The following is a 15554-nucleotide window of genomic DNA, read 5'->3' on the forward strand; positions in this document are numbered from 1 at the left end:
AAGTTGGTTCTGTTCTATGATGTGCGATAGCATTAAAGTTACGAGGATTACCAACAGGGTGCAGCACTATTATTTTTTTTTAATTTATGACAGTTAATTTGCAACCAAAAGGTGAGTGAGCGTAGCGAACGAACTTCAACCAGGACGTGATTGAGCCGTGCGAACGAGCTCACTTATAAAGTTAAACGGGGCAAAGCCCGTGGGTACAGCTAGTCATATTTAAAGGGATGGACAGCTAAAACATAAACAGTGTAAGAAGGCATTTGAGGAGCATGGGAACTTGATATTGTTCAAGGAAAAGAGACAAAAACACGAATATATAAATCTTGAGATCACCTAACTCTTCTGCAAATGAGAACCAGAATTTGCTAACACTGGCTAAGTTGTTGCAAACAACATATTTTGTGGTATTCCCCAAGAATATTTTGAGGTATCACCAGTCTTGACTTTGTTGTTTGCTGCAGACAGGTCAGTGAGGATCAGTTTAATGTAACCGGAGTAATGACTTTTCTTCAGAAGCAGAACACTTACCTCAAGATAGTCTAGCAGACTCTTCTGGCACTGTGTGAGTTGCTGTAGCAGCATATTCAGGGTGTTCCTCAAGTGAGGGATGCGACACAGCGTCATGACTTTGTAGTTTGCTGCAGAAAGGTCACTCAAGATCAGACGAAGGTCGCGGTCCACTCGCTCAAACCTTCCACGTTCCATCTTCAGTGTCCCGCTGCCCAGGATAGGTTCCAGATAGACCCACCTTACATAAATGAAACCGTTAGTTGTATTAACAATGTATTGAATCAAGAATTTCAAGAGAAATCTCTCCTAAGAAGTTTTGACTTGAACCCACTTACTTGCGTTGTATAAGGTTGAGACTGCGAAGATAGTTATCCAAGTCAGACAGACGTGTTTCCCACAAGGCAGCTCTATCTTGGAAATTATCATAGTTGGGCGAGCTTTTAATTGACTGTAAAAGACACTGGTGATCTCCAACCTGCAAAACAAATTTTGGTCTTAAAAAAAAGTCTTGAAAGCATGCTCCACAAGAATGACTTTTGTTTCACCCCTAACAGGATGGTATATTTTAACTATTGTTGAACCTTAATTTTTTTTCTTCATGTTGTTAACCTCCGGATCTCTGGTATAGTAATAAATAATGGTTTAGATACCTTATACTGGCAAAGTGATCCATAGTACTAGGCTACTGCAGTTTTGTCCCCAAGGGGAGCTTCTTCAGGCTGTGAAGGATATCAAATTTCATTCCAGTAGAAGTTGTCAAAGTTGAAATCCATATAAGTCACCCATTTAAACAAATCTTAGACAAACGGACGAACACAATAAATGAACATTACAAAAACCCGGCACCATGAAACACGATGCACACGGAGGACAGAGTGTAGACCATGTTAGGATTGGGAACTTGTTCCATATAGTTAGTGAGGACTTCAAAAGTCTGAATACTAAGCTTACATACAAGCTTGACACAGAAAGCTAGTTCAAACCTAAGACTGACGCTGTGTTTTGACTTCTCATATCACAATCACAAGTCTACCTGCTTCCCACCTACATAAGCTCAGTATTGCCATAGTAGCCAATGATGGGAGGGGCTATACTCAACCCTAGTAAGAATTGCATTCTGCTATTATTTTGTTATGGTTTAATGGGAAAAGATACAGGGCCAGAGTTAGATTTGGACTATCTTTGTCCCGATATGAGCTTAATTGCACCTGTTAATAGGAGCGTTGTAGACCTTAGTTTAAGGGCAATCATTATATAATTGATGTGAGGTTATGCAAGCAAGTACATTGGTTTTTAATTATAAGAGATGTTTTACCTTTCCCATGATGTCATTGAAGTGTTTGATCAGTTGTATAGTTTGACCCTTGCAGTCAGTGTGACTTGTAACTGTAAACTTAGCCTCCACTTCCCAGATATCCAACTCTGCCAGAGCTTGTCGGATCACAATCTCACTGGCTGCTCGGGTGTTCAGGTCCTTGAAGTTTAAACATTTAAAAGTGTTACTTTTTCCAGGAAGAAATAATGTAAGGATAACCCAATCCTCCATACAACAATTCAACTAGAGTAAAATCAATGTTGTTCTGGAAATCTGGAGAATCATTCCCAAGTAGATACAGTGCATTCGACTGTTAAAAAGAAGGCCACTGGATTAATCCTGAGAAAATTCAGTAGCTCTTTGATGGTTTGATGCTGAATTTCGGGTAGTTTTTCTCAATCATAGGGCTTATACTAAATGTCCTAAGCTAAATTAGTTGGTCTTGTTCAATAAAGAACTATACAAAGGAATTTTTCCCTTTCTACAACCATCCAAGGACTATTAAAAGGGGTGTTAAGAATAAAGCAGCGATTTTTACCTGCAGAATATCCAGATTCTTTATAATATTTTGCCTAATCTCCAAGAAATCTCCAAAGGTTAGAATCTCCACAGGTTTGAAGGGAGATTGCAGCAGATTAAAAAGTTCCACCCAATGCTTCTCACTGAACGACTCTCCTTTGAGGTACTTCAAACCAGGGGCAAGTTCCTGCAAATCAAAACATAAAATCAAAATCTTTTTGGGTGAAGAACTTCACCGTTGTTATACAGGACGTACTACTGACCCAACCTTCCTCAAGCCTTTCTGCCCATCAACAAAGCATTGGAAAGAAATGTAGTGATGTTTTAAAAGATCAGCAGCCTTGTTCAACCTTGCATTTGACTATCCACATGGGTTTCAAAGTTGAGTTGGATGCATCAAGCTAAGCAAGAGGTGAGCCTATACTGTAAAGTAGTGAACTAGACTGATAAATCTTAGGGGCATCTGGACGCTGCCTCGAGTTAACATCACACTAACGACTGAGTTGCCAACTCAAATTTAAATTCCCTTAGATAATTATCCTCCGGGAATAATGGTCTGATTACATCAGTTAAATGAAGAATTTTCGGTTTACCAGGAACTCCTGTAACTCCTGTTTCCAACAGTATTCAATGGCAGTAGTGTTATACAGTAATTATACAGTATAGCTGGGTAGATGAGTCGTTACAATGCTTGCCGTTTTGATCCTGAGAAAAATCTGTAGTTTATTGACGTTAAAAACAGGGCCAAGCCGTTCTTGATCATTGAACTTTTAAGAAATGATCCTTGCTAGAAAAAAAACACCTGATTACAGTACCAAAGTGACAACAATGTGGGAAAACTGAAGAATTCCATCACATTTTTCATCTTAATCATTATCCTTGTTTCTTTATATAAAAGGGCTGAATTGAAACTATCCTGAAGTAGAGGAGGTAACAAGGACGTCTCTTTTTACAGACATTTGCATCAAGTCAGTTAACGTCCAGTCGTGTTTAAGTGAAGGTTGCGTGATCGCTTATTTAATTTTTTAAGTGTCTCGAAATGCAGAACAAACAAACATGATTGATATCAAGGTGAGGCAAGTTCTCACACCTTGTACTGAGTCAACTCCTGTAGAAGTCTCACAGTCAGAGCAGTGGTTGGTGTCTTCTCCAACTTATCTGTCCAGTCATCCACAAACTTCAACAACTTTAGCTGACTCTTGTTCCTGAACACTATCCATTCCTCCTTTGCCATATCCGTTAATTCTGAAATCAATAGAGTTTTGTAAATTTATTATCATTGTGGGTGTAAAGACTACAAAGTTTGTAAAAAATAGCAAAGCTCTATTAAATGGTCGTTAGGGTGTAGCAACTATGTACAAGTGAATTACCAGAGTTAAATGTGTCAAATAGAGCCCAAGTCTCTTCATAATGTTTTATGTCCGCTTCAATCTTATCACATTGAGGGAAATCTGGAGGGGTCATCTGAAACTGGACATGTTCTTCCCTGAAACAAGCAAATAAAATACATTTCAAGGCCATCCTTGCTAGAGTGTTTCATTAGCTAAATCTGTACTAACTGTTACTCATTATTCTAATATAATTCTGAAAAGATAATAGGATCAGGATTATTTTAGGATAACAGAACACTATTAAAAGTTTTCCTTTAAAGTGTTTAAGATGGTCACAAACTTTGCTGAGATCATTTCACCCCATTCTTTCTCCTGTTCCTGATGAATTCCAAGCTTCTATTTTGTAAGTCGGTAGTTTCTTGGCGATATTTCCAAATCCTCGCTTTGAATTTTTTTCCCTTAAAAATCTTTGCAATTGTGGAGGAAACTTCACAATGTGACGGAGATGGAAGTGTGGCAATCGGGTATTTATCAAGGATAAATTTTGGATATCACGAATATTAGCCTAAAACACAGTTTTAGAAAATTTAGGCCATTGCCGCTACTATTGGCAAATTTAAAAGTGGCATTGTGTTGGAACTCCACTAACCAGCACAATGCTGCAATTTAATTGGGTTTTTGTTGAGTGTCACAAAGTAAATCCATTGCTACATCGCGTTTGATGGTTTGGTCGTAGCATGGAATTTGTGGCCTGATTGTTGGCAGACTTGATGATGACAAATAGATTCTAATAGATGTTAGCATTCCGTGTGGAGTGTATGACCGCTTAACCGAGAGGCGTGTGCAGTCAGTCAGTAGGGGTTTCACACTTTCATTCCCCTCCCCCTGCGGTTGTCATGGGGTTGACATGTTTTTTTTTCAAATTCCATAATTCAACAATTAGTGTTTAGTAGCAAATAATAAATTATTCCAAATCAACGCCTGACAGACAATAAACCAAGTATTAAATCTCGACTCGGCTTTCCCTTATTGAGTTTTCTGCTCTTCCCGTGCGTGGTCGTCATTGTCACAAAATGTAATAAAAAAGTACATTGTACCTAACTCAGTTTACCTTAGTGTGTTCACAGACTCTACCAGCTGATCCCATTCTGCTCTCTTGTTCCTGATCATTTCCAAGCTTGCCGTCAGAGTCTCGCTACTGGTCAGACTTTCCTCCCTTGGCTTGAACTGGTCCCAACATTGCTGGAAACGCTCCACATCGGCAATCATGTTGTCTACACTCACAGTTAAATTGCTTTTCATCGTCTCAACCTAGAAGCATGAGCAGTATATTAGAAAGAAATTTATCCCCAAGGCCTAATAGATCTTAATAGAATCCCTGCTTAGTTTAGTTATATCTTGGGAGTATTAAAACCAGCTAAAATTTTATAAATTTATCTAAGTAAACTCTACAACTAACCTGCTTGCTTATCAAGTATTGTTGATTGTTCAATTGTATCTGGAAATTATCCCAGGAGGAAATCAAAGATGACACTTGATCTACTTTTTCCTTCGTCCAACTTCCTAAGGTTTTGTTTTTCTTTTGCAGCTCCTCTATAGTCCCCTGCATCTAAAAGAACACACAACAATTAACCCACGGAAGAAATAGATTATGAATGTTAAATCGTAATGGAAAATCACTCAACACTAAATTTAAGTATTTAAATCCACAGTAATTTAAAGTAGTGTACCCACATTGGCTTCTGTAAAAAACTGCCTTTCATGCCACAAACAGATTGATGAGCAAACTACTTGACAATAAAAATGAAACTATTCATATACAGAATTGAACTACTTTTAGTGAATAAAGACAATTATGTATACAAGAGGTTAAGTTACCTTGACTCTGTCCCAGTAATCCTTAAGTCGTCATTAGTGCGACCGGTTTCAATGTCTATGGCATCATTGTCATGCTGAACGTAAAAATCGCTCCTAGACGCTGTCTAGGAATTGGAATGAATTGATGAATTAATGAATTAATGAAGAATTGGAAGTAATAAACAGGTTAAATTCGGCTAATAGGTCCCTCCATGCATGCAATAGATTGTTAAGCTCAAAATTATTATCCCACAACACCAAATTACGTATTTATAAAACAATAATAAGACCGGTTTTAATGTATGGCTCAGAAAAATGGGCAATGAGCAAAAAAAATAGAAAAGAAAATTATAACATTTGAAAACAAGGTTCTCAGGAAAATATATGGCCCAACGCTCGAAGATGGAATATGGAGAATGAGACACAACATCGAGATTAGAGAGCGCTATAAAGACCCTGACATCATAGCGGAAGTCAAGAGCAGAAGATTGAGATGGTTTGGTCATATTTCGAGAAGAGAGGAAGACTCCACTACGAGAAATGTACTTGATAGAAACCCCGAAGGCAGGAGACCACGAAGCCGTCCCAAACTTAGATGGAAGGATCAAGTACAAAAAGATGTAAGAAGACTGGGAAGGAGTGAAAATGACACCAAAGAAAGAGACATCTGGAGGCAGTGTGTGGGCGAGGCCAAGTACCTCTTAGGGTACCAGTGGCCACTCCAGTAAGTAAGTAAGACGCTGTCTAGACTACACCTTACTGATCTGAGAGTCTAGACCTACACTCTGTACCCGCTGCCGTGTTGTAAATTAGTTGTGTAGCCATGCATTTTATCGTTTTTTGTTTGTTGTACGTGTTATGTGTTACGTATTTTTCAAGACTCATGACGACCTCCTAGGAGCGATTTTTACGTTCAGCTTTACAATGGTGCCATAGACATCGAAAATCGGTCGCACTAATGACGACTTAAGGATTACTTGGACAGAGTCAAGGTAACTTAACCTCTTGTATACATTCATAAAGTAATCCGGAAGGCAATACACAAGATGAAGACAATTATATTTGAACCTGCATATCTACTACCTAGTGTGATTAGAACTTAAGATCAGAACAACAACGTAAAGTAACCTTTTATTGCTGTGTCAGTGACATTTGATCAGTACCTGTGGTTGTAATAATATTGCCATACTCGCACACAATAGGAGTTATACCGATTAAGCTAAGTGGTGGGCTCTCACAGTCATAGTCAATTTTGGTCTTTAGGGTCTTGAGGTTAAACTGAAAAAAATGCTGGTTGACGTTTCTGATTTGCCATCGTGTTTCTGCAAATTGCAGCAACGTTTCTGAAACGTCATCCTGTATTTTTGTGATTTCATCGACACTGTCATCAACCGAAGACCAAAATTGGACAGCTATTACTTTACTAGCAATTCAAATTCAAACTTTGTGGTGCTGCAACTAAACTTTCAACAATTACGCTTTGAAAAAAATTTCCGCTTTGGAGGGGATATTGCCAAAATTCCTTCAGGAGTTTATAAATCCAACAAAAGAACAATTTGTAAATATTCCCAAATTTTGTAGCCCTAACATCTCAAATATTTACCAACCTGTTGAGATTTCTGGATGATCTCCAAGTACTGACTGTGAGCTTTCCCAACCTCATCTAGCCTCTGAGGCTGGATCTGCAGAGTTTTGCGGGCTTCTTGTACAAACTTGTCTACAGTGGCAATGTCAGTCACTATACTCTCATACAAGCTGCTAGCCAAGCAGTCCCAGTACTTGCGGTTGTGCATCTCTATCTCACTACAAACTGGACCTACGTTGATGGTGAAACAATCTATCTTCCGCTCCGACCTGCATCGGGAAAATCATTAAAATACTATTTTTTTATGTTAGTGTTTACTGACATACATAAAGTTTTATATTATTGTTCTTTCAAAACCAGAGTTAAATTCTCTACACGTTAAATATTTAAGTTTTGAACAGGTTTTTTAAAATAATTTTTACTTACTGTGTAATACACAAGATTTGACATAGGATGTGCGTTGAACTTAAGGGCCTAGTTGTTTAAGAATTTTCATGAGAATAGCAAGCTTACCTGAATGGGTTAGAGTCAATTCTGGCACAAAACACAAATAACTCTACACTATATACAAAAACTAATATTAACTGTCCAATATTTTCAACCACGGAAGATTTGAGTTGGAAAGTAAGATCAGGTCTGATCTTTGGTGTGTACAGGTAATGACAAATATGTAGATGGCCATGAGTTGTTAATTTTGATTTTATAATTTCAGGAACTGACAGTAAAATATTTCAATTTTGTGTATAGTGTCAAGACTGGTATTCTAACAAAAATCGTTAAGTTTCCACATAGTAATTCTTAACACAACACTTACGTACTACGGGGAGCGAGCTGGACTAGTGGTAGAGCCACTAACTAAACCTAACTGTGGCTTTACAGCACGAGGTCCCGGGTTCAAATTCCGCCAATCACTAATGGATTTTGTCCATGGGATTATGCCACAAACCTCTAGTCCTAGCCTGAAGTAATATGTAAAAATAGTTCTGGGCTAGAACCTAGCATCCTAGGATGTGAAAGTGGAACGTAAAGAAAAATAACAAACAGTACTTACGTAACCAGTTTGGCAATCTCCTGACTCCAAGCTTTGGAAGCTTTAAAGTTGATGTCCCAGTCACTTGCTGCATGCAAATGCTCTCTACAGAGATTGTCAAGATCTAGAGATCCCAGAGCAACAGAATCCTCCCACTCTGCGCACGCAGACACCAGCCGTGCAAACAGACCTTCTGCGCGCTTATACACTCGAGAAAACCTGTGGGCATTGCTGGGAAAGCAAGAAGTGATAAGTTTAGAAGTCTCTTTCTCAAACTCTAACTATGATTGGTACACAAGATAATAAATCTTGCAAGATTGAAATTCATGTTTCAGGTCCCTGAACAATTTTGTGGAGACAATAATCGGTTTTTACAATACTCTATCAAATAGTACAACAATTAAGATTGCTTTCTGCTGACATGTTTTGTTCGAAAGACAAAATTTTCAAACCTTGCAACTCGTCAAAAACACAATTGAAAGAGGAGAGGAGACGACACGACGATTAACTTGGCGCTATGCCGGACTAATTCAGTATTATGATATAGCTCTTGCTTGTGTATTCGTACCATTTTTATGTTTGCAAGTTTTGAAAATTTTTTCTTCGCAACGAGACATGTGAGCAATCTTACTTGTTAGACTATTTGACGGATGTATGTAAAACCTATTACTGTATTGTCTTGCAAGTTCAGGGAATCCCAATAGTGCCGCGTGGTCACAACCAACCCTTTGAGACGGTGCCTAGCTATTGTGCCACGGGGCCCCTTATTTGTAACATATGTATGTATACATGAATTTAAACAGATAGGGGTTTTTGGTTTCTAAGGACCTCAAAACAAAAAAGTAAATCGGTCTGGGTTCAGGTCTCACCATGAGACCTACGGTAATAGCTTATTTCCTTAGCTTATTAATAGGTCAGACTTACTGATCAATGATGGCAGGAAATATAGAAGTGTCGCAGACTCCTCGGAAACTAAGAGGTATGGACATGAACCTCTTGAGCTGGCCGTAATACTTCATTCGGATCTCTTCGATTGGTGGACTGAATTGTAATCTTTGTTGTCTGAAATCAAGGCAACAGTTTTTTCTATTACCGGTATTTGAATTTTTTTCATAAAATAATTATTGAGGGCAAAGTGTTTGATATTATATCTCTAGTCTATAGACGGATTTCGCTGTTTATAGCTCTTTGACAATGTGATTTTTCTTTACCTACAACTGTTGTAAATTCTAAAAAGAAATATGAAAATAAATGAATATTAAACAATTATTATGATATTCAAATAATCAATATTTAACTCTGAGAGACTAAACATGTTTTTTCTAATCTTAATGGAACTAGATTTACAATACTCTGTACAAGACCAAAAATGCAACATCGTCTTTTACAAATATTCAAAATTATTTAATTTTAATTCACCTGTAAACAATATCTACTCGTATCTCAGGCATGTGTTGGTTTAGAGCCTCTAGTCCCAGCTGATACTGATGTTCAAGAGCTTTATATATCTGGTGGTCCCAATGTACTCGCCAGGACTTGCTGTTGCTGAACTAGAATGTAAACAAAAAATATCTGGAGTCATACTGTACTTAAGCACTACCGAGTACCTATCCAAAGGGCTGCACCCTAACTATAAACCCTCCTAATTGAAAACATGTATAATAATCTCTTGTCATACTGCAGTAAATAAAACTGTTTTCACTGTACGTGTCATGAGACTTAAGTAATCCCATAGACTAACCAACACAAGTAGACTTCTCATCCCATTGTCAATTTTGAAGCTCGTATTTCATGTCTAGTTCATGTACGCCACACTGGGCGCTAGTGTCGACAAAATTTTGTTTCTATTATTTTAGGGTTAATTTCTTGATTTGTGCTTTACTGTTTGGTTAAATAACTAGGGGATAATTTATTGTTTATGATTAGATCGTATTATTTGGTTAAACGAGGTTTTAAATCACTGTATTAACGGGAAACAAATTGTAAACAAAACACGACCTCTACATAAACCGTACAGAACTAACAATAAAATTGTCTTCAGCTGTTCCATTAGGATGAGAAATCTACTAAGCGAGTATGTTTTATCTATGGTAATCCTTTTCATCCCTAGGGTAAAATGATTCTAGTAAATTTTCCAAATTCAAACTAAAAATAATAAAAATTTGTTTGTCAAAAACTACCTACACTACATAGGACATATTTGAAAATATTAGAAAAAATGTTTGAGCTTCCTACTTCTGAATACGACTTAGTGTTGGCAATTTGTACGAGAACAAAAAATGTAAATTGTTTACATAAACCTGGGTAGCTATTGTAGTAGTGTTCACCTAGTAAACAAAAGGTTGGTGGTTCAATAAGACAAGGAGGAAGCTTTTTGATGGTTCAAAACTGGACCCAGCTGATCTTGATCAATGCACTCTCTTGCACTCTTTGGAATGGGTAAATAGCTCTGGATAAAGAACCAGAAGATCATAGTCAGTCCATCTCTTTAATAAGTTTCCAAATCTATCTCATTTACTTAACAATTATCTTCACTTTGAAGTTTTCTCACCTGAGTTTCCACATGAGCCATCAGGTCTCTGATCTCCCTCAGACCTTCCTTCCACATCTGTTGGTGTCTCAGCAGATCTGTGCTCATCAGTGTTACCACCTGCATAAAATGGTGAGAAACAGTTTAAAATATCATCATTTTGGAAGCACCAACGTTAGCATCTCAGACTTCAGTGCAGGAGGAACAGGATCAGTTCCTCGCAAATCCGCAACACTTTTATGTGTTTGAACCGCACACACCTAAAAGTGTTTGACCACCACTGACGTCTAGATACAGGATAAAAAGGACTTTTTTTGTTAAAAATAGGTTGGCGGCCTCTTTTAACCTTGCATTTGCCCGTCCACATAGACTAAAGATCTGTGCGTGGAACGTATCCAGCAAAGCAAGGGGTGAGCCCGTACAGTACAAAGGTTAACTGTACTGATAAAATGTTTGTGGCAGTGACCAGGTCCGAACCCACGACATCGCTGCCTTGGGCTCGAAGTCCGTGACGCTACCAACTGAGCCACCGACTCACCTGACTACTTACATAAATATTCTGTCAGTACAGCTTAATTTAGGAAAGTCTATACAAGTTTTACTGTCAAGACAGGTGTTACTGGTGTTAGACACACAGATATTTTTTAAATGGAAAATTTGTTATGTATCCAACATTGTGGTCTTTAGAGCTCAAAAGATTGATGCAGCATCTATTTTACCATCCAAAGTCAAAGTAACATGCTTATACTAGTATATCTAAATAAGAACCAACCCACAATCACCAACCTTGTCGCAGATCTGGTTGTGGTAGTGTGCCAGCTGGTTATTCTCCTTGTACAGCCGATCTACAACTCCCTGCAGCTTAGTGATGTAGGAGTCCACAGCTGTTGTGTTATTCCACGTCACGTTGTGCTGCTCTCTCACCAGCTTAGCCAACTCAACAGCTGCTGCCAACATCATCGGACGCTGTGACGCTATCATTCGGTCACCAATTGTGTTGTGAAATGTTGCCACCTGTAAAAAGAATTGATGAAAAAAATTGCTGTTATGAAACATATATCAGGTCTATGAATTTCCATTTCTGAAACATAAGAGTCTCTTTAAATTTGTTGCTATACTACAATATTATTTAACGTTCAAAATACACGTTGTTTACTCTTCAGAAGATTTGAGTTAACCTTACGGAAGGACAAGTGTTTTTCAAAACAAACATCCTTTTTCACACTCTTAACAGGAAATAGTTACAGAATAATTTATTTAGGTATTAGGCTATTTTCCGAGTCCTAAGAAGAGCATTCATGCTGGGTACAGCCATAGACAATAGAGTAAATATAGACTGTCAAAGAAAGGTTTTGCGATCTGCCGCTAGAGCGTTATCGCCGTTCGATATCGGTTATCAGTATATTATTCGGTTTCATCGTCGACTACTCGCCAGCTGTTACCAGCACTACTACTCTTGCAAACAAAATGCTTACTATATCGCTATTATCGTCTTCTGCAATCGCGTCAAAATCATGAACATCCTCCGCGGATGTGTAGACATCATCATTGAATGCCGTGGTCCCGAAACGTCATCGTCGTCCACGATTGTGGCAAAATCGTGAACATCTTCAGCGGCCGTGTAGACATTATCGTTTTGCGTGATTGTAGAAAAGACAAGATAATTTTTCCCGGGGTCACGAAAACGTCTTCTAGCACGATCGCGGTTTAAGAACATCGTGTAGACACCATCATCGTCTTGCGCCGTCACGTAAACGTGATCGTTGTCTAGCGCGATCGCGGTAAAATCATTAAATTTCCCGACTTTGATATCAAATAAAGACTGAATCCCAACTTTTCAAGACCATTTTGAAATTCAATACTAATACCTGACTTTCCCGTTTTCCCCGACTACTAGACACCCTGGTTAGTTAGATTTTACCTTGCAAATATAAAACAAAACCTTCCAATAAACCACTTCCTAAAATTATGGATTAATAAAGAAAAACTATGAATCATTGTAATGAACTACAAAAGTATAACAAATATATGTAAAAAATACCATAAATTATGGCATTTAAATTAATTTACTGCTTAATATTAAATAAGTCAGTAAACTAAAACTACGGGGAATTCCTCCAAAGTTGGCAACACTACTCCCAACTACCCAGTTGTTATGGAAACGGTCGCTAGCGCTTGATGCTGCAGCGGTGTGTGCCGTAACTACACATTACCCCTAGTGGTCGGCGCCGGAATATACGCTAACCACAGCACAGCTGACAGTCTATATTTATTTCTTTTTGTCTATGGTACAGCCAACCTCAGGAAAAAGCTTCAAGGATTTTCCAGTTTTTTTTTTTTTTTTTTTTTTTTTTTTACAAGCTACATCATTAACTGACCTGTTGCAAGGCACGAGCCTGTTGCATGAATTGCTTGGCCAACTCTGCAGCCTCCATGATGTGTGCTGGGATGTTGTAGCCCATCACTGACAGTTGCCTAACCTGCTGTACAAGCTACATCAGTAACTGACCTGTTGCAAGGCACGAGCCTGTTTCATGAACTGCTTGGCCAACTCTGCAGCCTCTCATGATGTGTGCTGGGATGTTGTAGCCCATCACTGACAGTTGCCTAACCTGCTGTACAAGCTACATCAGTAACTGACCTGTTGCAAGGCACGAGCCTGTTGCATGAATTGCTTGGCCAACTCTGCAGCCTCCATGATGTGTGCTGGGATGTTGTAGCCCATCACTGACAGTTGTCTAACCTGCTGTACAAGCTACATCAGTAACTGACCTGTTGCAAGGCACGAGCCTGTTTCATGAACTGCTTGGCCAACTCTGCAGCCTCTCATGATGTGTGCTGGGATGTTGTAGCCCATCACTGACAGTTGCCTAACCTGCTGTACAAGCTACATCAGTAACTGACCTGTTGCAAGGCACGAGCCTGTTGCATGAATTGCTTGGCCAACTCTGCAGCCTCCATGATGTGTGCTGGGATGTTGTAGCCCATCACTGACAGTTGTCTAACCTGCTGTACAAGCTACATCAGTAACTGACCTGTTGCAAGGCACGAGCCTGATTCATGAACTGCTTGGCCAACTCTGCAGCCTCCATGATGTGTGCTGGGATGTTGTAGCCCATCACTGACAGTTGTCTAACCTGCTGTACAAGCTACATCATTAACTGACCTGTTGCAAGGCACGAGCCTGTTGCATGAATTGCTTGGCCAACTCTGCAGCCTCCATGATGTGTGCTGGGATGTTGTAGCCCATCACTGACAGTTGCCTAACCTGCTGTACAAGCTACATCAGTAACTGACCTGTTGCAAGGCACGAGCCTGATTCATGAACTGCTTGGCCAACTCTGCAGCCTCCATGATGTGTGCTGGGATGTTGTAGCCCATCACTGACAGTTGCCTAACCTGCTGTACAAGCTACATCAGTAACTGACCTGTTGCAAGGCACGAGCCTGATTCATGAACTGCTTGGCCAACTCTGCAGCCTCCATGATGTGTGCTGGGATGTTGTAGCCCATCACTGACAGTTGCCTAACCTGCTGTACAAGCTACATCAGTAACTGACCTGTTGCAAGGCACGAGCCTGATTCATGAACTGCTTGGCCAACTCTGCAGCCTCCATGATGTGTGCTGGGATGTTGTAGCCCATCACTGACAGTTGCCTAACCTGCTGTACCAGGCCGACCAATGCTGGGTTGTAGTTGACATGCATCAGCTTGCCTTGCTCAAAGTGAACCACTGGCTCGTCTGTCTTTAGCCTAAAATGGAAAAAACACAGCTTTTTACTTTTTTGACGACTTAAACATTATTCTTTTACAATACCTTGTTTTGTGTCTCAATTTTAATTTTAATTATGCCATCAAAAATCTTTACTGAAAAAAATCAAATGTGAAGAATGGTTGAGAGCACGATCATCAATTTCGTAAATAGTCTTATTGGTGCTGCTGGATTGATGTTCAAGAGGTTTTTACCTGACGGTTGTATTTATTTGTCAATTGCCAATTAAAACAATGACTAGAATTAGAAATCACCAAATCATTAAAAATTATTTACAGCTATTCTTCTGCAGTTAAATAAAAAACCATTTATGATTCAAACAATCAAAAATATCCTGAAAGATCACATTGTTACTTCAGAGATAAAGAATACCTGAGTGTTCTATTCTTGACTGCCGCCCCTGTATCCCTTGTCCATGTATCAAACTGTTCAGTCAAGTAATCCTTGAGTTCCTTCTTGATGTTGTCCACAGCTCTCCTCAGTCCTGGATATCCTCCTAGATCATTCAGAATTGCCCCACTCAGCTTTTTTATCTCCAATACCTATAAACCACTTTTGAATTATTTTTACAGCACCTAAAACTTTGAGAAAATCATCATGGAATTTCCGCTCAAATTGTACAGAGCATAACTAAGAATCTTACAAGTTTTACACAAGCAGAGCAAAGATCTTTTCCTCTGCAGGTATCATATTTATCCCCACCAATTTTGGCAATATTATTATTACATCCCAAAAAAAGTGATGGTATACTATGTTCATGTTCTGAAATTGAAACATCAATAGTATTCCCTTTAATCCCAACAACATCAAGACCATCTCCAGCAATCACAGCAACATCAGCTCATCTGAACAATCACACCAACATCAAGATAATTTCTAGCAATAACAGACACAACAAGGATCATCTTTAACAATCACAGCATAATCAAGACCATTTTCCTGCATCTCAGCAACATAAAACAAGACATCTGTGATGTTATCTTTTTTCCATTGTTGTAAGGGCTCAGATAGATTCTTGTCAAATGGTGCCATATTTGGTGGCTGCAACAATTTCACAATCATGTTTCTGAATCACAAAGATATATTTTTGACTTACGATTTGG

The 15554-nt window shown here is 38.9% G+C and overlaps 1 protein-coding gene across 1 annotated transcript in view; it reads right to left on the reverse strand.

Annotated features, from left to right (window-relative positions):
• Positions 1 to 15554, reverse strand: part of LOC128984716 (cytoplasmic dynein 2 heavy chain 1) — a 101241-nt gene that overhangs the window by 76531 nt on the left and 9156 nt on the right. Inside the window, exons 12-27 of the mRNA XM_054404058.1 lie at positions 14824 to 14993; positions 14240 to 14432; positions 11467 to 11694; positions 10702 to 10800; positions 9570 to 9700; positions 9075 to 9212; positions 8172 to 8381; positions 7143 to 7389; positions 5138 to 5287; positions 4790 to 4989; positions 3718 to 3833; positions 3438 to 3592; positions 2367 to 2534; positions 1829 to 1987; positions 849 to 988; positions 532 to 751 (exon numbers count right to left, since the gene is read on the reverse strand). Of these exons, the coding sequence (XP_054260033.1) occupies positions 532 to 751; positions 849 to 988; positions 1829 to 1987; positions 2367 to 2534; positions 3438 to 3592; positions 3718 to 3833; positions 4790 to 4989; positions 5138 to 5287; positions 7143 to 7389; positions 8172 to 8381; positions 9075 to 9212; positions 9570 to 9700; positions 10702 to 10800; positions 11467 to 11694; positions 14240 to 14432; positions 14824 to 14993 (2724 nt within the window). The remainder of the gene's footprint in view (positions 1 to 531; positions 752 to 848; positions 989 to 1828; positions 1988 to 2366; positions 2535 to 3437; positions 3593 to 3717; positions 3834 to 4789; positions 4990 to 5137; positions 5288 to 7142; positions 7390 to 8171; positions 8382 to 9074; positions 9213 to 9569; positions 9701 to 10701; positions 10801 to 11466; positions 11695 to 14239; positions 14433 to 14823; positions 14994 to 15554) is intronic.

This window comes from Macrosteles quadrilineatus, unplaced genomic scaffold, assembly GCF_028750875.1.
Source record: "Macrosteles quadrilineatus isolate MER2022 unplaced genomic scaffold, UCM_ALF_1.0 Scaffold_2__2_contigs__length_208266976, whole genome shotgun sequence".
Lineage (NCBI taxonomy): Eukaryota > Metazoa > Arthropoda > Insecta > Hemiptera > Cicadellidae > Macrosteles > Macrosteles quadrilineatus.